Source organism: Bombina bombina, chromosome 5 (genome assembly GCF_027579735.1).
Source record: "Bombina bombina isolate aBomBom1 chromosome 5, aBomBom1.pri, whole genome shotgun sequence".
Taxonomy (NCBI): Eukaryota; Metazoa; Chordata; class Amphibia; order Anura; family Bombinatoridae; genus Bombina; species Bombina bombina.
In genome coordinates this window covers 438449117-438472534 of record NC_069503.1, presented here as the reverse complement: position 1 = coordinate 438472534, position 23418 = coordinate 438449117, and the positions used below count along the sequence as shown (strand labels likewise).

The window sequence follows — 23418 nt, the reverse complement described above, 5'->3', positions numbered from 1 at the left end:
CCAATGCCATACTCTGGTTTATCACTGGTGATGTTCTTTGTATGTTCTAAAAATCTGGTCATCAGCGTTCTTTTCGTTCTACCTATATATATTTTATTACAACTACGAGTTAATTGGTAAACAACGAATTCGGATTTGCAGTTCATCAAACTATTGATTTCAAATTTGTTGTTTTCATTGTCTCTAATCCATTTGTTTTCTTCCTTGTTTTTACTGATATGTTCGCAACACACGCAGTTTTTCCGGTTACATTTATAGAAACCTTTAGTTTTGGTTTTTAGCCAATTTCCCTGGGTTGGTGCTTTTTTAGTTTTTAGTTTAATAGGAGCTAGTATGTTTTTAAGATTTGTGTTTTTCTTGTAAGTAATTTTCGGTTTTCTCCGGTAGTGTTTCCTTTAGAAAGGGGTCCTTTCTGAGCAGATGCCAGTGTTTATTCAATATTTTTTCAATGTTTTTGGCCCCACTATTGTATGTGGTAATAAACCTGGGACAAATAGTGTAATCCATATCTGTATTATTTGTATAAGATATGTGTTATTTTTCCATATGTGTTGGTCCTCAAAAGCTCCCATGTACATATTGGCAAAACTAGGGGCAAATTTGGTGCCCATTGCCGTGCCAAATTTTTGGAGGAAAATTTTATTTTCAAATGCAAAGTAATTCTTGGTGAGAATAAAGTTAATTGCTTCCCCGTTTTCGAAAACATCTTTTGCGCACAAAGATATACATCTGAATAATCAGATCAGGACACACTCCCCCCTTTCCTGATTAAATAGCTTGATGCTATTTAAGGGCAACCAGGATGCTAACAGATCCATTAGCCTCTGATGAAGTGAGCTAATACGCTCACGAAACGCGTAAGGCACGTGACGCACGTTCGTGACGTCACATCCGGAATTCCGATTCACACGCTGAGATTGTTTACTAGCTGCTCCGTGCAGCGATATATTTTTCTCAGCTATTTTTCTACTTTTTGATTCCTAGGATACCTACAACGGTCCTCCTGCCCAGCACTATACTCAAGTAAGTTAACTGCCATCTGCACGTTACCACATTCTGCCGTGCTATTTGGCCACTTACTATTTTATATTTTATTCCTTTTATTTCCTTCACCGTTCATGGTTTTTTCCATTTATTGGCAACCGACTCTCGTACCACATCTCCCTTATTAGCATATCAGCATACTATTTTTATATATTTTATTTGTTATTTATATATTTTTAAATTTTATTTGAATAATAAAATTGTTTTTAAATATAATATTTTGTATTTTTTCATAACCTTTGATCCACATACACATATACATTTTTATATCTATATAAAAAAAATTATTTTTATTCTGGTTATCAGCTCATACTAAATAGGAACTTCCTTCACTTCTACCCTCTGTCCACAATTACAGTGTGGTAAGAACTGGAAATTCCCACAAGTAGCCTCCGTTTCCACAGTAACCGTTTCCACAGTAACCCTGTGGTTGTCTCTTGGTCCTGTATATTTATAATTATCATTATCATTTTACATATCATTTTATATATACATATATAGTTTTGGTGCATATTCTCCTGTCTCCCTTATATGTGGTGTTCGTGTTTGGTGTCAACACACACCACTTATTTCTACTCGTCGCTGATCGCTGGTCCCTGTGATCTAACAGGTGAGCATTTATTATTACTTATTTTTAATCTCAATAACTCAACACTTATCTGGGGATATTCCCATTTCTGTTTTCCTCCCCCCAACATGCTTATGAGGAACATCTTCTGCAAGCGCTATTAGAACACACCCGATTCTATATATATATATATATATATATATATATATATATATATATATATATATATCTATATATATATATATCTATATATCTATATATATATATATCTATATATATATCTATATATATCTATATATATATCTATCTATATATATATATATATATATATATATATATATATAAAATCTTTTTAAGTATATGGTCTACCGTCTACCTGAAATATTATGGAAGTTGACTTCCATGTCCCTTTAACTATTACAGACCATACATCCTACAAGAACCAGCAGCCATTTTTTGTCATAGTAAAATAATGCAAAATGATGTAACGATAATTAAAGGGACTGTAAACGTTCTATCATTTTTTTCTTTATTTTATAGTTCATCCATCAAACATATATTACATGTTATTTTGCACAGCTGATGCACTTTCAAATGGTTTTATTAAAACATTCTTACTGACCATCTCAGTGCTCTCCTGTCCGCCCACAATGCAGAAGCTTTTTTTTTTTTTAATTTCGAACGCTGCTGGGCGTTGCTGTGAATCATAACTTTTCAGACCCTCTTCTCCTGCGCATGCGTAATGGTCACATACGACTTCCCAAAATAAGCAGTGGATCCCAATGTTAATTGTATTGCAATTCATTGCTTGTAATTGTGCATTGATTTAGAGATACTAACAAGCATTAAAAAAAATGGCTCCCACTGGATGCTTATACTCGAACAATCAGTGATTCACAATTCAAAAATCATTGCGTTGCACTGTGTATATTTTATCCGGTTCTTACTTTTGCGCATGAGCAGGAGTAAGGGGAACAAGCAGTGTAAAAATTAATGAAGATGGACGTTCGCTCGCCAGTTGGCTATGGAAGCTATGATTCTCAAAGAGAAAAAAAAGCTCTGGCATCGTGAGCGGACAGGGTACCGCTGACATGGTATGTAAGAATGTTTTTAAAAAACGTTTCCAAAGTGCATCTGCCCTGAAATTAAACATGTAATATATTTTTGAAGGATGAACAATTAATTAATAAAAAAATTAGAGGAATGTTTACTTTCCCTTTAACAATATATCTCTGCAATATCAACACGGGAAAGAAAAGCATTAGTACATTAGCATTAGCTGTAGCGGATCATGTCCGGCCGACATCACTAAATGCCGACAGCATACGCTATCGACATTTAACATTGCACAAGCATACCTTGAAATGCTTGTGCAATGCCGCCCCCTGCAGATTTGCGAACAATCGGCCTCTAGCAGGGGGTGTCAATCATCCCGATCGTATCCGATCGGGATGATTGCTATCCGCCGCCTCAGAGGTGTGGATGAGATAACTCTTGTTTCCAGCGGTTAGATTGCAGCTCCCCACTGCTTGTTAAATCTACCCCTAAGAGTTTGAACACATTTCTGTTGTAATACTGTGAGGGAACAGGTAATGTGGAAAATAACCAAAGCAAAAACACAATTTATAACTTAAAGGGCCATTATAGTAGAAAAATACATGCTCTTATTTATAAGATCATGTCACTTTAACATCTCAACAGTCTACCCCAGATGTTTTTATTGTTTAAAAAGATAGATAATCCCTTTATTACCCATTCCTTAGTTTTGCATAACCAACAGGGTTATATTAATACACTTTATACCTCTGTGATTACCTTGTATCTAAGCCTCTGCAGACTGCTGCCTAATCTCTTTTGACAGACTTGCATTTAGCCAATCAGTGCTGACTCCATAAATAACTCCACGGTAGTGAGCACAATGCTATCTATATAGCATACATGAACTAGCACTGTCTAACTGTGAAAAACTGTAATGCACTGAGATAAGAGGTGGTCTTCAAGGTCTCCGAAATTAGCATATGAGCCTACCTAGGTTTAGCTTTAAACAAAAAATACCAAGAGAACAAAGCATATTTTATAATAAAAGTAAATTGGAAAGTTGTTTAAAATTGCATTCCCTATCTGAATCATGAAAGTTTAATTTTGACTAGACTGTCCCTTTAACTCTTATAAAGGGTTACAAACATAATTAGAGTAAAGCTCAGAATCCACAGAGAACTTCTGGACCCAAGCGGAAACTACTGGTCAACCAATCAGCTTGTCAACCTTTGAAACTGTTAAACACATAGCACTGAAATATTGCCTGTGATAAATGACATGCTCTAATGAAATAGAACATGTAATTGTTCCAGTAAATATACCTTTTAACTCAAAAAATTGTATGTGTATAACAAAATCTCTTACCTCAGTTCTGTAAACAAGCTGCTGTGTTCCATCATCGTTCATTCTAAAGGTTTCCAAAAAAGGGTCTGATTTGCTGAAAAAATCCTGAAATATAACAATAGTCATTTACGCAGAGTAACACAAAGGCAATAGTATTTTGTATTATTATTTCTTTTGTCCTTTTTTAACTGTGACCTAAATTTGCAAATAAATATATAAATAAAAAAATCCTCAAATCATGACCCTGAAAGGGTTAAGCTTTTCATAACAGTTTACTGCAGGTCACACAACATCAGGAGAATGGAGGAATCTCCATTACTAAGAACAATCAGAGAACCAATACTGTTTTTTCCCCCACATGAGAGGAATTCTCAATCTAGTGAGAAACAGGTGCAGCTGCATCTAATCATCCCTTAAAAAAAAAAAGATGGAAGTGAGAAATTCAGAGGCAACATGTCATTTGTCACCACCTTTTTTGCTTTGTTTTGACTTGCCCAGCCAAGAAAATAAGTACTCTATTATCAGATATCCACTCTTTTGTTAACTCATTTAGCTCAGGTGTGACTATATCACCTACTGAATACATGTCACATCTGCCAGCTGTGAGGTGGTAACATTATTTATATACTATAGAGTTCATTTTCATTGTTTTGACATTTTGGTGACAGTAAAAACATGCATTTTACATGTATTTTATGCTTAATGTATGCAAAAACGCCAAAAACAATAATCTAATAATACATATTCCGGATGTGGCAATATATTCAAATTGATTCAACTATTCTATTCTTACTTTCCTAGTGTGACAGAACACAAAAAAATAATAATTGGCTCATGGTTCTTTTGGTGTATAAATTCTCCAAAACAATATATCAAATTGCAATATTCCTTTTAAAGTACTTTAGTTTCTATAAAGTAATGGGCACCACAATATTTGAATTAGTTTTCTATTTAGCTCTGTCTTCTGCTGAGATCAGTTAGGGACATATATAAACCAGGCAATAAAATAGAGTTTGTACAAACAAGACTTGGTGGAAACTCTGAGCTAGATTACGAGTTTTGCGTTATAAGTGAAAAAGCATTGTTATGCTTCATAACGCTGCTTTTCCCCTAAAGCCTCTATTACAAGTCTTGTAGGTATAGCTGTACCGCACACCTTTTTGGCCGTCACACAACGTCAGTACCGCACTTTTAAAAAAGTCCTTTTTCAATGGGACTTTCATAGAGCCGGTATTACAAGTTTGCCTGGAAGGCTGAAAAGTGAGCGGTACACTCTGTAACCACAAGATCTGTACCGCCATCTAAAGTCAGTAGTTATGAGTTTTACGTTACAAAGCTGTACCATAAAACTCATAACTAAAGTGTTAAAAAGTACACTAACACCCTAAACTACCTATTAACCCCTAAACCGGGCCCCTCCCACATTGCAAACACTATAATAAAGTAATTAACCCCTAATCTGCCGCTCCATACATTGCCGCCACTTAAAAAATGTATGAACCCCTATTCCGCCGCTCCCCAACATCGTCACCACTATAATAAACCTATTAACCCCTAAACCGCCACACTCCCACATTGCAAACACTATTTAAAGATTATTAACCCCTAATCTGCTGTCCACCCTTACCGCCACTATAATAAACCTATTAACCACTAAACCGCAAGCCCCCCACAATTAAATATAATACAATAAACTATTAACCCTTAAACCTCTGGCCTCCCACATCAGTAACTCTACATAAATATATTAACCCCTAACCCTAACGTAAGCCTGAGCATAACACCCCCTAACTTAAATATATTTAAAATAAAGCTAAATAAACCTTACAATTATTACCTAAATAATTCCTATTTAAAACTAAATACATATTAACCAGTAAAATAAAACCTAAGCTAGCTACAATATAACTAATAGTTACATTGTAGCTAGCTTAGGTTTTATTTTTATTTCACAGGTAAGTTTGTATTTATTTTATCTAGGTAGACTAACTATTTACTAGCTACCTAGTTAAAATAAATACAAACTTACCTGTAAAATAAAACATAACCTGCCTTACAATAAAACCTAACATTACAATAAAATAAAATAAATTAAATTAAATACAAATATCTACATTACAAAAAAAATAAAGACTAAATTACACAAAATAAAAAACAAAATTATCAAAAATAAAAACGAATTACACCTAATCTAATATCCCTATCAAAATAAAAAAGCCCACCCAAAATAAAAAACCCTAGCCTACACTAAACTGACAATGGCCCTTAAAAGGGCCTTTTGTGGGGCATTGCCCCAAAGAAATCAGCTCTTTTATCTGTTAAAAAAAATACAAGCAACCCCCCAACAGTAAAAACCACCACCCACCCAACCAAACCCTGACAAGGGCATTTGGATGGGCATTGCCCTTAAAAGGGCATTTAGCTCTTTTACATTGCCCTAAACCCTAATCTAAAAATAAAACCCGCCCAATAAACCCTTAAAAAACCTAACACTAACCCCCGACGATCCACTTACAGTTTTCGAAGACCGGACATCCATCCTCATCCAGGCAGCAGAAGTGTTCATCCAAGCGGGCAGAAGTCCTCCTCGAAGCCGGCAGAAGTCTTCATTCAAGCGGGCAGAAGTCTTCATCCAGACTGCATCTTCTATCTTCATCCATCCGGTGCGGAGCGGGTCCATCTTCAAGACATCCGGCGCGGAGCATCCTCTTCTTACAAAAATCAACTGGAAAATTATGTTTCCCTTTAAGTGACGTTATCCAAGATGGCGTCCCTTACATTCCGATTGGCTGATATAATTCTATGAGCAAATAGGAATTAAAGGTGAAAAAATCTTATTGGCTGTTGCAATCAGCCAATAGGATTGAGCTTTCATCCTATTGGCTGATCCAATCAGCCAATAGGATTGAGCTCTCATTCTATTGGCTGATTGGATCAGCCAATAGGATGAAAGCTCAATCCTATTGGCTGATTGCAACAGCCAATAGGATTTTTCCCCCTTTAATTCCTATTATCAGAGAATCAGAATGTAAGGGACGCCAGCTTGGATGATGTCACTTAAAGGGAAACTTTATTTTCCAGTGGATTTCATAAGAAGAAGATGCTCCGTACCGGTTGTCTTGAAGATAGACCCGCTCCGCGCCGGATGGATGAAGATAGAAGATGCCGTCTGGATAAAGATTTCTGCGGGCTTCGAGGAGGACTTCTGCCCGCTTGGATGAAGACTTCTGCCGGCTTCGATGAGGACTTCTGCCCGCTTGAATGAAGACTTCTGCCATCTGGATGAGGATGGATGTCCGTTCTTCAAAAACTGTAGGTGGATTGTCGGGGGATAGTGTTAGGTTTTTTTAAGGGTTTATTGGGTGGGTTTTATTTTTAGATTAGGGTTTTGGGCAATGTAAAATAGCTAAATGCCCTTTTAAAGGCAATGCTCATCCAAATGCCCTTTTCAGGGCAATGTTTAGCTAGGTTTATTTAGATAGGTTTATATTTGGGGGTTGGGTGGGTGGTGGGTTTTACTGTTGGAGGGTTGTTTGTATTTTTTTACAGGTAAAAGAGATGATTTCTTTGGGGCAATGCCTTGTAAAAGGCCCCTTTTAAGGGCCATTGGTAGAATAGTGTAGGCTAGGTTTTTTTTTTTATTTTGGGTGGGCTTTTTTATTTTGATAGGGCTATTAGATTATGTGAAATTCGTTTTTATTTTTGATAATTTTGTTTTTTATTTAGTTAATTTAGTGTTTTTTTTTTTTGTAATTTATATAATTGTATTTAATTAATTTAATTTATTTTATTTTATTGTAATGTTAGGTTTTATTGTAAGGCAGGATAGGTTTTATTTTACAGGTAAGTTTTTATTTATTTTAATTAGGTAGTTAGTAAATAGTTAATAACTATTTACTAACTAGTCTACCTAGTTAAAATAAATGCAAACTTACCTTGAAAATAAAAATAAAACCTAAGATAGCTACAATGTAACTATTAGTTATATTAAAGCTAGCTTAAGTTTTATTTTACAGGTAAGTTTGTATTAAGTTTTAAATAGGAATTATTTAGGTAATAATTGTAAGTTTAATTTAGATTTATTTTAATTATATTTAAGTTAGGGGGGTTAGGGTTAGGGTTAGGTTCAAGGTTACGTTAGGGTTAGACTTATGCTTAGAGTTAGGGTTACGTTAGGTTTAGGGGTTAATATATTTATGTAGTGTTAGTGATGTGGGAGGCCTGAGGTTTAGGGGTTAATAACTTAAGTATAGTGGCAGCGACATTGGGGCGGCATATTAGGGGTTAATAAGTGTAATGTAGGTTGCGGCGATGTTAGGGGCGACAGATTAGGGGTTAATAACTTTATGTAGGTATAGACAATGTTGGGGGTGGCAGATTAGGGGTTAATAACTGTAATGTAGGTGGCGGTGATGTTAGGGGCAGCAGATTAGGGGCTAATAAGTGTATGTAGGTGACGGCGATATCGGGGGCGACAGATTAGGGGTTAATAACTGTATGTAGGTGACAGCGATATCAGGGGTGGCAGATTAGGGGTTAATAACTTTAATGTAGGTGGCGGCGATGTTAGGGGCAGCAGATTAGGGGTGTTTAAACGTGGTTTTTATGTTAGGGTGTTAGGTTTAAACATAACTTTTTATTTCCCCATAGACATCAATGGGGCTGCGTTATGGAGCTTTTGTTTCCACGATCACAGGTGTTAGGCTTCTTTTTTGCCGGCTCTTCCCATTGAAATCTATGGGGAAATCGTGCATGAGCACGTCAAAGCAGCACTTGTATTTCGGTGAGGTATGGAGCTCAATGCCACCATATCGCCTGCACAAGCCTGCTTTTTGTAAACCTGTAATAGCAGCGCTATAGGGAGGTGAAATAACGACGCTTTTGTGGTGCTCCTCAATTTCCCTATAGCGTTCAAAACTCGTAATCTATCTGACTGTTAGATATTGTTTCATACAGTCTTGATTGGACAGTCTCTTTTTTCCCCTGTTTTATATCTGTTCCTAACTGTTCTCAGCAGGAGATTAAGATAACCAAAAAACTTAAAGGGACATGAAACCAAGATTTTTCTTTTTTTCTTTTTTTTTTTTTAAATTATATTCAAGGTTATTGTTCACAAAAAAATATGCACAGAAGAAAAGAAAAACACATATAGTTATACATAGTTTTAGCCTCACAGGGCTTGTAGTACAAATCATATTTTACATTATTATTGAATTATCCTTTATGTACATTTCCTTAATTTAGAAAATCAACCTTATCTATAGTGTTTTAACATTTTAACAAACCCCCTCTCGAATAATACCCCTGGATTGGGGACCCAAGATTTTTCTTTCATGATTTAGGTAGAACATACAATTTTAAACAACTTTTCAGATTACGTCTTTTATCAAATTTGCTTCATTCTCTTGGTATGCTTTGTTGAATGCACTACTGGTTTCTAACTGAACACATGGGTGAGCCAATGAAAATTGGTATTTATATGCAGCCACCAATCAGCAGCTCAAACCCAGGTTCTTTGCTGCTCTTGAGCTTTACTAGATAAACCTTTCAGCAAATGATAACTAGTGAAGAAGGAAAATTAATTAGAAGTAAATTGGAAAGTTGTTTAATATTGCATGCTCTGTCTGAATTATGAATGTCTAATCATGACTTTACTGTCTCTTTAAGTTTAAACATGGCAACTCCCATTATTTTGTAGAAACTCTGTAGAATTTAGAAAAACAAAAGTTTTCAGAGTTAAATTTCAGGAATAATGGATAAAGTAAATAATGAAAATATATTGCAATTATTTTTTAACTGCACATATTTAAACATTTTATATTTCAATCTCATATTGTTTAATATCCCTTTAATAGTCCTTTAATATTTCGGAGAAGGATAGCTTTTTGATAATATTCTAATACAGTTATTTCAGATTTGTAGAAATGAAACCCTAGTAATTTATATGGGTACAAAAGTGCATTATTAAAACGTGAACTCTTTTGTGCATGAAAAAATGTTGTTTATTTTGACTTTGATATGCAACACAAGCATAAAGGAAAGATTTTTTATTCAAGTCATTAATTCTAATGAAAAGTACATTAATCTAATTAAAGACCATACAGAAAAGGGTGGCATATTCTAAAAGAACTGATAACTCTCCTCATTATTTATATGTCATTAAATGTCCCTCGTATCAATGGATATCATTAACTATGATGTATGTCATAGCATCAATAATCATACATTGTTTTGCAAACCAAACAACCTAATATTTAAAAAAAACACCTCAAAAGCATTTGCATGAAATGTCTATCAACCAATGAGTATTATTAAGAAGTATGCAACTGATATAGCTGTATTCCTTATAATGCAGATAAACTTTTAAATGATCTGACTGGAAAAAAAAATCTAGCCAAAGATATTAACAAACATTAATATTTTTTAATTTGCATGACAAGAAAATGCAATGTCAAAATAATTTACATTTCAGCTTACTAAATAAGTTCCCAAATAATTAAAAAGTCATATTTTTAATTAATCTTCCAAGCGCGGTACTTCACATCTTGAGGAAAATTCTATCATTAATGTTATAATCAGAGAAGTCAGATCAATCAGGAATAAACACAGCTTCAAGGGAAAATTTTATTAGGTTGTTCACCAGAATCTTATTATATCCTAATCAAAGGCTTTATAACATGTTTCAATAAGATTATTAAGATTATCACTTAGCTTGTTTACCTTGTCATCTAATTTTCGTGCACTAAAGGAAAGTTCAACGTAGTCATCATTTCCGGATAATTCTTCAGCAATCACCTAAAGGAAACAAAATATTTACGTTTCATTTATATATTTTTTTTAAATACAAAAGTGAACGAAAACATGGAAAATACACTATAAATTATAAATTGCTAAAGTATTCAACATTGGCCATGCTAAAACATTTTCTTTATTTATCCATGTTTTTTAAGGTTTTCAATTCCATTAATATTCCATTATTATTAATTTATAAAATGTGATATGGAAGAAGGCGGTTCTGTTACTGGCCAATTTGTAATTACCAAACCCGGATGATACATCATCTCTATTTCAAATGAGTGTTTTTTGTTTTGAACTGTTAATGCCTGATGAAACTGCCTCGTTGAGTCACAAAATGCGTTGCATTAAAGACTTTGTTTGTATCCAATATTATGGCTTGTCATTAGGGTGTGCACTCACCCTTGTACACTTGACCTAACGCATGCTTCCTATCCTAGTTTCTGCTGACTGGTCCAGCTTGCAGACTCACACAGAGAGCGGTATGCTGATCTTTTAACTCTGAATCAAACTAAGGTTGATTGGCGATCCTATCCAGCTATCCATACTACAGAGTAACTAGAAGTCCAGGTCTGAATCATCACTACAGAGTTTCAGCAAACTGACCGCTGAGAATATCAGCCTGCCTTATTATCACCTATCCATTTCAGGTGCTAACACAAATTGTGTGTTTTTTCCTCTTTTTAGTATTTACACCGTTACAAACATGGTTACCCTATGAGGTGCCCCTTTTTCTTCCTTGTCTGATCCATAGATTGAATTCAGCACCTGTGGTCTCAAGCAGAGCAGCCTCCTAGCTACAACCAAGATCGCAATGTAGGCTTTGGGACATATGCAATACTTTTTTGTTCTTTTTTTATCACACATGCTTATTAGGGGATCTGATATATATATATAGGGAAAGTTAATTATTTCTCTGTCTAGTTTTCAAATGTATAAAATGTTAAAGGTTTTGGAAAGAGATTAAATTATTAATGAATTAGTAAATCATTATAAACAAATATAATGTTTTGACCTCATAATTAGAGATATTGAATATTAAATTAGGGGTGCTGCTCCCTCCCCCCCTCAATCTAAATTTCTGACAAAAAATCATTTAGGCTAATAGATATTTGTTAGATCAGGTTTGATCAAGTGTATATTACATTAGGTCTAACAAGCTAAAGTTGGCATTAACAATTATTTGGTGGGGGTTAACCCATCATCAGCCCCCCTTTAACAAAAATTGAACAAAAAAGTTGTTTAATTTTTATTTGGGGGCTAATCCAGCTGAGGTAATGTATTGGCAGTAAAAAACACAACCACCAGTATTTTTAACACTAAAGTATCAATCAAGATAAGTGATTGATATTTTTACATCAACCATGAGATATCTAGAAGTTAATATGCCCTATCATTTGAAGTATACAAAATCTGCACCTTATAATTTCATGTTTTAATTAAACAGTCTTGAATTTATATACACATGAAACCAGAAAAAATAATAGAAAAATAGCAGTTATTTGAAAAGTAGTCAAATTTTATTTTGATATTTTGGGTAAGCTCGAAATATCAAAATAAACTTTTTAAGTGAAAACCTATGTGTGCACTGTATACATAGAAAAAAAGAATAGAGTTTGAGAGATATAGTTTAGGTTATTTCTAGTTTGCTATGGGAAAAAAAAATGTTGTTTAATCGGCCTAGATATATCATCAAGTTTTTAACTTTTATGGTATTTTCAATAACATATTATACATGTTATGTTGATACACTTACATCCAATTTGGAATTTATTGCAATGAGTAGCTAACTCTATTATATTATACTAGTGGGAAAGCCTGCCCAGAGTGCAGTCTATTGTGGTGACAGAACCACCGAACCACCATGTCATTTTCGGAAGGGCAGTCTATTGTGGTGACGGAACCACCCTGCTATTTTCAGAATCCACCTGGATGCAGCTTACACTGCATCCATGTGAATTCCGAAAATGTCAGGGTGGTGAAAGAATCCACCTGGATGCAGCTTACGCAGCTTACATTCTGTTGGCTGCCTCGCGCTGTCCACATTCCATGTGTGCGCAACTGCCAATGTCAACGGACATTACAAATGCAATTATTGTATAGATACAGGGTCAAACAGCTGAGATCTGACTTATGCAGTTTGGGATGTCTGGCTAGAAAAATACTAAATCATTTTTTGTTCACAGTAATAAAATGTTTTATGTTAAAAAAACCCCATAAATTATGCTTACCCTGATAAATAAATTTATTTCATGGTGGTGAGTGTCCATGATCCATTACTCCTGGGAACTACTCTTTTCTACCTCTAGGAGAAGGCAAAGATCCCCAAACCCCAAGAGCCCTAGAAAACCACCTCTAACATTTAGTCAAGCCAAGTGAGGTAAGAAAAATGAATAAGAGCCATAAAAGAAGCAGGGAAAAAAGATGTGCTAAAGAAAAAATCATCCCTAAAAATATAAGGGTGGGGTCTCGTGGACTCTCACGACCATGAAATAAATACATTTATTAGGTAAGCATAAATTATGTTTTCTTTCATACAGGTGGTGAGAGTCCAGGATCCATTACTCCTGTGACCTATTACGCAAGCTGTGGGGAGGGATTTAAAAACATATTTTTTAACTGAAAAATGTAATCTGCAACCCCATTAAAAAAAAAATTATTTCGTTTTTTTTTTTTTTTTTTTGAATGCAAGTAAAATAAATCAAACAGGAAAAATCAAACTAAGACAGTTGTCTGAAGAGCTTCCTACCAAAGGCTGCTTCAGAAGAAGCAAAGACATCAAAATGGTAGAATTTTGTAAAAGTATGCAAAGAAGACCAAGTAGCAGGCTTGCAAATATGGTCAACTGAAGCCTCATTCTTGAAGGCACAATAAGTTTCAATTAACATAGTAGATTGAGCAGTAATCCACTATGATGGAGGATGACCTGCCTCCAAGTAAGCCTTGTGAATCAAAAGTTTCAACCTAGAGTCCAAAACAACAGAAGAAAGGTTCTGATCTTTCCTAGGACCAGAAAAATGAATGAACAAACTAGAAGTTTGTCTAACAACGTCCAAAGTATGCAAAGATGTCTCTGAAGCATTCTTGGGATAAGGACACAAATAAGGAACAACAATTGTTCTGCTAATGATTTCCGAAGAAACAACCTTAGACAAAAAGCCAAAAGAAATCTCTAAAACCACCTTATCCTGATGAAAAATCAAATAAGGTGGATCACAAGAAAGTATATAACTCAGAAACTCTCATAGCAGGAGAAATAGACAAAAGAAATAACACTTTCGAAGAAAGAAGCTTAATATCCACTTTATGCATAGGTTCAAAAGAAGGAGCCTGCAAAACTCTTAACACCAAGTTAAGATTCCATGGCGGAGAAATTAGCTTGATTACTGGTTTAATACAGACCAGAGCCTGAACAAAACCATGATTATCAGAAAGATTAGCAATCTTATTGTGCAGAAATCTGCCCCTTCAGAGAACTGGCAGATAGGCCCTTATCCAAACCATCCTTTAAGAAATGAAAAATCCTAGGAATTCTGAAAGAATTCCAGGAAAAAAACATGATCTACACACCAAGAAATAAAAGCCTTTCAAACCTTGTTATAGATTCTCCTGGTTAGAGGCTTAAAATCCTGAATTAAGGTTTCCATCACAGAATCAGAGAAACTCCTATGTCTAAGGACTAAATGTTCAATTTCCATGCCATCAAGTTCAGAGATTTTAGATCCAGATGGAAAAATAGACCTTGAAACAGAAGGTCTGACCGCAAAAGCAGAGACCAAGGTGGACAGCTGGACATTTGAACCGGATCTGCATACCAAATTCTGAGAGGCAAAGCTGGGGCAACTAGGATTCCTGAAGATTTCTCTAGGCTTATCTTGGAAATCACTCTGGGTAGAAGTAGCAGAGGAGGAAACAGATAAGCAAGCTGAAATGACAAAGGAACTACTAGAGCATCCACTAACTCTGCTTGAGTATCCCTGGACCTCACAAAGTACCTGGATAGTTGTTTGTTTAAACAAGAGGCCATGGGGTGGAGTCTAGCCACGCAGGACGATGGCAGCAAGCTTCTAGAACTCCTAGGCCTTGCGGCAAGAAAGATGCTAATAAATGGCATAAAACAAGCTAAAAACCAAACCTGACTCATGTTATATCTCTTTAGATGAGATCGGATATATACAGGCAGATCGAGACAAACTGGAAGACATATAAACCCTAACTGGTGCAGATGCGGCCTACAGATTGACCGGCAGAAAGCCGCGGACCATCCCTACAACAAGCAAACACCTACCTCAATCCTGGGATGAAAACCAAAGTCCCCACCACAAAACCTGACCAGCGCCCAGACCCCAAAGGTATACGCCGACTCGGTGATAAAGTCCTATAGCGGATCTTGCATCACAGCTGCAAAAGAGGGCCTGGCCACGCCCCACAGTGCATATTGTTCAAACAACCAACCTCTTGAGGAAAGAGGCACGCCATCAAGTCCTTAGCTGCAAAACAGAATAAGCAAAAAAAAAATACACCTAGCAACCCATCGGAACAATGTAGCAAACGTAGGCGACTATACAAAACAGGCCGCATACCTACAACATAGTGACACAGGCCCAAAATTACAAGGCCAAAATCTGGCAGCACTGAAAAGCCTTTCCTGACCCAGGAACCAAGCGGGTATATTAGACACCACGCAGCAGAATTTCAGAGGGGCTAAATTAAAGGCACACAACAGAAAACATTAACCTATAAATTTACCATGAGGTCAGTCAGAATATACGCCAAAACTCCTGCACTTGACCCATAGATAGAATCATCAACTTTACAACTTCAACATTATAGAAGACTGTAATGCCAAATAAAAAAACCCAATAAGGTAGACAAAGGAAGCAGCTCCAGAACACTTGGGCACTACCTAAGGCCAATGGAACCACAGGAACCTCCATTACCTAATCCACCACCAAGTAAACAACAAACCATAACAGCCATAGTGCAAAGCAGTGATAACATTCCTCACAACTACGTCACTAAAGAAGATCTTAGCCACCTCTCATCAAAAGAGGATATAAAAGTGGTAATGCACAAAGTCAGAACCCTTTATAAGGAACTCTACAAAGATATTTCATCTATGAGAGACAGAATCACCGGAATAGAAGATGAACAAACAACAACCAATTCCAAGGTCTCCCATCTCACAGCTAAGATATCTTCACAAGATGGGGTTATTCAATCTCTTAATGACAAAATAGAAGATTTAGATAACCTCAGCCACCGAAACAACCTGCGAATCAGGGGGACCCCAGAATCCATCACCCCTACTGCACTAGAGGGCTATCTTCAAAATCTCAAATAAGACAATGGTAAATGACTGCACCCAGATAGATGAACCAAGCTCACTATAAAGGGACCTCCTAACAACAGGACCCAACTAAGAAAATGTGATAAAGACAAATATAGGAGCGCCAACAGCTTAAGGTTACTAATAGGCTAAATAGTGCTATAAGACCACAGGACAAATAGAAAATGGGTTTAATAATTAAAAATCTATGATTAAATCTAAAACCAAGTATTTTAATATAAATGATCTGACCAGGCTTATAACAGATCAATAGGGCTGATCAAATAAGTGAAACAGTAGTGACATAAGTGCATACAAGATTATGCTAATAACTTCCTACTAGGAAGGTGTACTGAACAATAACCATTGGGCAATGTAAAAAGTTAAACAATGCTAAACAATACAAGTGTTATGCATACAAAGTGTAAGAACTCTGTAATATCTCCTTAAATATTTGTTAAGATCTCCGTAATACCACCTTAAGTATTACTCCTCCTATTCATGGATTCCCTTTATAAGGTAATTTCCTGCTTCCAATCATTGCTTGAATATTTTGTTCCTGCCTTCATGTGATTGTAGTTCCGTGTCTAAACCTGCAAAGACTCACCTGTCAGCAACCAGGAGCTGCTTTTCATTTCCGGATTTACTTCAGATGATTACAACAACACAGATGCCCAACTCTCTTCACTCTGTTACTAACAGACAGCTCAGCATTCCAAGTTACCCTCCTCTTCATGCTGTATCTGACAGCAATTACTTTGAAGTCTAATCTCCTCAAAACAACTCAACAGGAATTCATCCTTTTTGCAAGCAGCTAAACCGCAAGTATATCTTTAAACACAGAATTAACCTTTGCCTGACTGTTTTGACTTGTAATCTGTTTGTTTCTACAAGCAACATTTCACTGCATTTAACTTGCACAACTAACTTTGCTTTCTATCTATATTCTGAAATCTGATGATGTATTCCATCTGAACTTTATACTGGAGGATATTTTGCCATTTCTCAGAGTACTAATCATATTTTCTCTTCTACATTTGTTAACCTTATTATATCAGAGTTTATATTCACTTTATGGGAACTTGTGAAGTATTTACCATTTACTTCATTTATCTAAGACACAGTGCTATATCAAGAATATTGTGTACTGCTGTTTGACTCTGAATCCTTATACTTATACACCTGTAACCTAATCCGTGTGTGTATAATTATAACAAATGTATTAACTGCTAGCTACCTCTAGCCCATTTAACCCTCATATTGTTTCTAGCAACATCATCATGTTTTAAGAAGGCTTATTTAATAGCCTTACGTAATATTCAAGCCTATATTAAAAAAAAAAAACCTGACACATTTGTTAATCATAATGGATCCAAATGAGATTAGCAATCAGTTTGCCAATATCAAACAAAAATTAGATTATCTTGTCAGAGGCCTTACAGAGGTGCAAGCAGAAAACACTGCTTTAAAGTCAATGTTTAAAGATATAGTCACCTCTCGACCGGTTGATATCCCAGAACCACATATAAACCCTCCAACACCTTTTTCAGGTAAAAGGTCAGAGTTTAGGGATTTCAGGAATGCTTGTTTACTCCTGTATACATTGAAACCACGAACATACCATACCGAAAAAATTAAAGTATTTACTACCATATCCTTCCTCACAGGGGAGCCCAGAGCATGTGCCAACCGATTTTTCGAAACAAACGATCCAATATTGGAATCACTAGATAATTTTCTATCAGCAATGGCCAGCTTATATGAGGACTCTGATAAACAGATAAAAGCTGAGACCAGATTACGTGCATTAAAGCAAGGGAAACGTCCCATTGAAGAGTACATAACAGAGTTCCAGATGTGGTCCACTGACTCCTTGTGGAACCAGATAAGTCTAAAAAACCAGTTCAGATTGGGCCTGTCTGAAAGCCTAAAGAACGAACTATCAAGGCTGGACATGCCAGAGACTCTTGAAGCCTTAATTAAACTAAGTACAACTGTAGACAGACGAATAAGAGAGAGACGTGCGGAAAAATTACAGACTGATATAACACAAAAGAGACCTCTCATTCATTACAACGAGAGACCTACTTTAACATCCACCCCTATGGAAATTGGTGTGATAAAGGGGTCCCTCAAGAAGAGAAAAATAGACAACGCATATCAAACCTATGCATGTATTGTGCCGATAAAGAACATGTTGTTTCTATGTGCCCCATTTTACACAGACATAAGAAGGGTAAGAAATATCTCTTAACTACACTAACATCTGATACAAAACCATGTCAACTCACTCTCTCTTTTTCATTACAGTGGGATCAACAAGAGGTCAGGAGTGAGGCCATTGTCGATTCTGGTGCTTATGGCTTATTCATCGATTCAGAGTTCATAAAGCACAATAAAATACCAGTTGTTTTGAAGCAGAATCCAGTTTTTGTGAAATTTATTGATGGTTCTTTAATCCAAAATGGCCCAATTACTCAACAAGGTCATACTGAATTTATCACTTTTCATGTTAACCCCACTTCATCTCATACTGTTATACTTGGTTACCCTTGGTTGCGTAAACATAATCCTACCATAGATTGGTCACAAAACACTGTTACTCTTCTTTCTCATTATTGCTTAACAACATGCTATCCACATCCCTCTATAGCAAACATCGAAAGCGTTCTACCCCCTGACTATCATGATCTGCAAGAACTGTTCAATATTAAGGAAGCTGAAACACTTCCCCCACATTTCACAGAAAGAGCTCCAATATTTGAGAATATCTTGATGAAAATTTAAAAAAGGGTTTTATAGAACCCTCCACTTCTCCGGCTGCAGCAGGTTTTTTCTTTGTTAGAAATAAAGACAATACACTTAGACCAATTATAGATTACAGAGCTTTATATTCAATAACTATAAAAAAACGATACCCTCTTCCACTCATCCCCGAACTTCTTGAACGCCTTAATGGAGCCACGATATATACCAAGTTGGATTTTTAAAGGGTGCCTATAACCTAATCAGAATGAAGGAGGGAGATGAGTGGAAGACTGCTTTCAGAACACGGTATGGTTTGTTTCAATATAAAGTAATGCCGTTCGGGCTTTGTAATGCCCCAGCCACATTTCAGCATTTTTTAACGACATTTTCAGAGATCTAACTGACATATGCGTTATTATTTATCTCGACAATATTTTGATTTTCTCTAAAAGCAGACAAGAATATTTAAAACACATTTGATTGGTCCTCACCAGACTTCGAGACCATAGGCTGTTTGCTAAATTAGAAAAATGCCAATTTCATGTTAACAAAATAAAATTCCTCGGTTATATTATCACCCCAGATAAAGTACAAATGGATCCAGAGAAGGTAATGGCAATTACAAACTGGCCTAGACCAACTTCAGTCAAATCCATGCAGAGATTTATAGGCTTTTCAAACTTTTATAGAAAATTCATTTTCACTTTCTCAACAATAGTTAACTGTAAAAAAATAAAAAATAAAATTTTGTTTGGACACCTGCTGCAGAAGAAGCCTTTAAACTTTTGAAACAGTTTCATTTCGGCACCAATCCTTAGTCTCCCAGATCACACATGCCAGTTCATACTAGAAGTAGATGCATCCAACACAGGTATTGGTGCCGTTTTATCACAACGGCAAGATGAATCCTCTCGAATGCACCCGGTTGCTTTCTACTCAAGAACTCTTCAACCAGCAGAAAGAAACTACTCCATTGGGGATAAAGAATTGCTCGCCATTAAATCTGTCCTGGACACATGGCGACACATTCTAGAAGGGACTTCCAAACCTTTTGTCATTTTCACTGATCACAAAAATCTTGAATACCTAAAAAGGAATAAGACCCTCTCTTCACGACAAGTAAGATGGGCTCTTTTTCTCGATAGGTTCGACTTCTACGTCACTTATCGCCCTGGTACTTCAAACGTCAAAGCAGACGCTTTGTCCCGACTGAATGACCACACTCCTGATCTTGAGACAGAAACATTCATCATATCCCCAAACAAAATTATAGGATCTTTAACCTCTAACGAAAAAGAAATTCTCAAAGCCTTGGAAAGAGAGAACCTCTCCAACATGACCTTCCTGACAAAAGCTTCATCTGGTTTATATTATAACAAACACTTGACATATCTGCCTTCTACCCTCAGAGAGTTAATCACATCTCATTTCCATGATGCTCCTATGTCTGGACATCCTGGTGTTCATAAAACCACGGAACTAATCAGAAGATATTTTTGGTGGCCACACATGAACCAGTATATACATGATTACGTAACATCTTGTGACACTTGTGCCAGGAATAAAATTGGCCGTAGAAAACCATTCGGTTATTTGAACCCAATACCAATTCCAGACTGTCCATGGTCAACTATTTCAATGGACTTCATTGTTGACCTCTCTACATCACAGCAATACAATACAATTTTAGTTGTTGTGGATCATTTGACAAAACTTGCACATTTTATTCCCTTAAAACATCTTCCAACTGCTAAAGAAACCGCCACTACTTTTCTTATGCACATTGTAAAACTACATGGTTTACCAACAACCATAATAATAGATAGAGGTACCCAATTCACCTAATTTTTCTGGAAAGCATTGTGTAAAATTCTCAAGATCGACTCCCAACTCTCCACTGCCTTCCATCCACAAACAAATGGGCTCACTGAAAGAGTTAATCAAATTCTTGAACAGTATCTTAGATGCTATCTATCCCATCTACAAGATGATTGGTTCACATACTTACCCATGGCAGAATTCTCCTACAATAATTCCATATCCAGTTCCAGTTTTTTGCTACATTTGGCTATCATTCCAAAAGTCTAACTTTCACAAACACGGATATGAAATTGCCTGCTGCAACTGACTATGCTACAAATTTAAAGGAAGGAATTGATCTTCTAAAGGTTCATTTAAATAATGCAAAGACAGATCAAAAATATTATTACGACTTACGGCGCAAGCCTACTCCTAATTACAAAATTGGCAATTTGGTTTGGCTTAGCACAAAACAGCTCAAGATAAATGTCCCTTCAAGAAAACTTGGGAGTCAATTTGTTGGTCCTTACCCAATACAGAAGATTGTTAATGCAAGCACCGTCACCTTACATGTACCAGACTCCTACAGGATACATCCTTCTTTTCACGTCTCTCTCTTGATACCATTTCTCCCGAACCGACATCCCAACCGTGAACGTATTCCGCTACCTCCAACTGATGTGGATGATCAGGAAGAGTATGAAATCCAGACGATTCTCGACTCCCGCTTGAGATGACATAAACTTGAATACCTAGTATCCTGGAAAGGTTATGGTCCCGAGGAAAACTCTTGGGTGCCAGCATCTGATGTGCATGCACCCAAGTTACTAAGAACTTTTCATGCACGATTCCCTTTGAAGCCTCACCTCGAATCATCGGAGCGGATTCCTTGAGAAGGGGGATCTGTAAGAACTCTGTAATACCTGCTTAAATATTTGTTAAGATCTCTGTAATACCACCTTAAGTATTACTCCTCCTATTCATGGATTCCCTTTATAAGGTCATTTCCTGCTTCCAATCATTGCTTGAATATTTTGTTCCTGCCTTCATGGGATTGTAGTTCCTTGACTAAACCTGCAAAGACTCACCTGTCAGCAACCAGGAGCTGCTTTTCATTTCCGGATTTACTTCAGATGATTACAACAACACAGATGCTCACCTCTCTTCACGCTGTTACTAACAGCCAGCTCAGCATTCCAAGTTACCCTCCTCTTCATGCTGTATCTGACAGCTATTACTTTGAAGTCTAATCTCCTCAAAACAACTCAACAGGAATTCCTCCTTTTTGCAAGCAGCTAAACCGCAAGTATATCTGTAAAAATAGAATTAACCTTTGCCTTACTGTTTTGACTTGTAATCTGTTTGTTTCTGCAAGCAACATTCCACTGCATTTAACTTGCACAACTAACTTTTCGGCTAGATTTAGAGTTTTGCGTTAGAAGGGGTGTGTTAGCTACGTGTGCTTTTTTTCCCCTGCACCTTTTAAGCAACACTGGTATTTAGAGTTCTCAGAAGCGCTGCGTTAGGCTCCAAAAAGGGAGCATACAGGCATATTTACCGCCACTGCAACTCTCAATACCAGCGTTGCTTACGGACGCGGCCAGCTTCAAAAACGTGCTTGTGCACGATTCCCCCATAGGAAACAATGGGGCACTTTGAGCTGAAAAAAACCTAACACCTGCAAAAAAGCAGCGTTCAGCTCCTAACGCAGCCCCATTGTTTCCTATGGGGAAACACTCCCTAAGTCTGCACCTAACACCCTAACATGAACCCCGAGTCTAAACACCCCTAACCTTACACTTATTAACCCCTAATCTGCCGTCCCTGCTATCGCTGACCCCTGCATATTATTTTTAACCCCTAATCTGCCGCTCCGTACACCGCCGCAACCTACATTATCCCTATGTACCCCTAATCTGCTGCCCCTAACACCACCGACCCCTATATTATATTTATTAACCCCTAATCTGCCGCCCCCAACGTCGCCGCCACCTACCTACAATTATTAACCCCTAATCTGCCGACCGGACCTCGCCGCTACTCTAATAAATGTATTAACCCCTAAAGCTAAGTCTAACCCTAACACTAACATCCCCCTAAATTAAATATAATTTAAATCTAATGAAATAAAAAAAATCTTATTAAATAAATTAATCCTATTTAAAGCTAAATACTTACCTGTAAAATAAACCCTAATATAGCTACAATATAAATAATAATTATATTGTAGCTATTTTTTATTTTACAGGCAACTTTGTATTTATTTTAACTAGGTACAATAGCTATTAAATAGTTAATAACTATTTAATAGCTACCTAGTTAAAATAATTACAAAATTACCTGTAAAATAAATCCTAACCTAAGTTACAATTAAACCTAACACTACACTATAATTAAATTAATTAAATAAACTACCTACAATTATCTACAATTAAATCAACTAAACTAAATTACAAAAAAACCCCACTAAATTACAAAAAATAAAAAAAGATTACATGAATTTTAAACTAATTACACCTACTCTAAGCCCCCTAAAAAAAATAACAAAGATACCCAAAATAAAAAAATGCCCTGCCCTATTCAAAAATAAAATTTTTACAGCTCTTTTACCTTACCAGCCCTTAAAAGGGCCTTTTGCGGGGCATGCCCCAAAGAAAACAGCTCTTTTGCATTTAAATAAACATACAATACCCCCCCCAACATTACAACCCACCACCCACATACCCCTAATCTAACCCAAACCCCCCTTAAA

The 23418-nt window shown here is 36.3% G+C and overlaps 1 protein-coding gene across 1 annotated transcript in view; it reads right to left on the bottom strand.

Annotated features, from left to right (window-relative positions):
* The window catches only part of CPNE4 (copine 4), a 943422-nt gene that overhangs the window by 389213 nt on the left and 530791 nt on the right, over positions 1-23418 (bottom strand). Inside the window, exons 5-6 of the mRNA XM_053714296.1 lie at positions 10715-10789; positions 4016-4099 (exon numbers count right to left, since the gene is read on the bottom strand). Of these exons, the coding sequence (XP_053570271.1) occupies positions 4016-4099; positions 10715-10789 (159 nt within the window). The remainder of the gene's footprint in view (positions 1-4015; positions 4100-10714; positions 10790-23418) is intronic.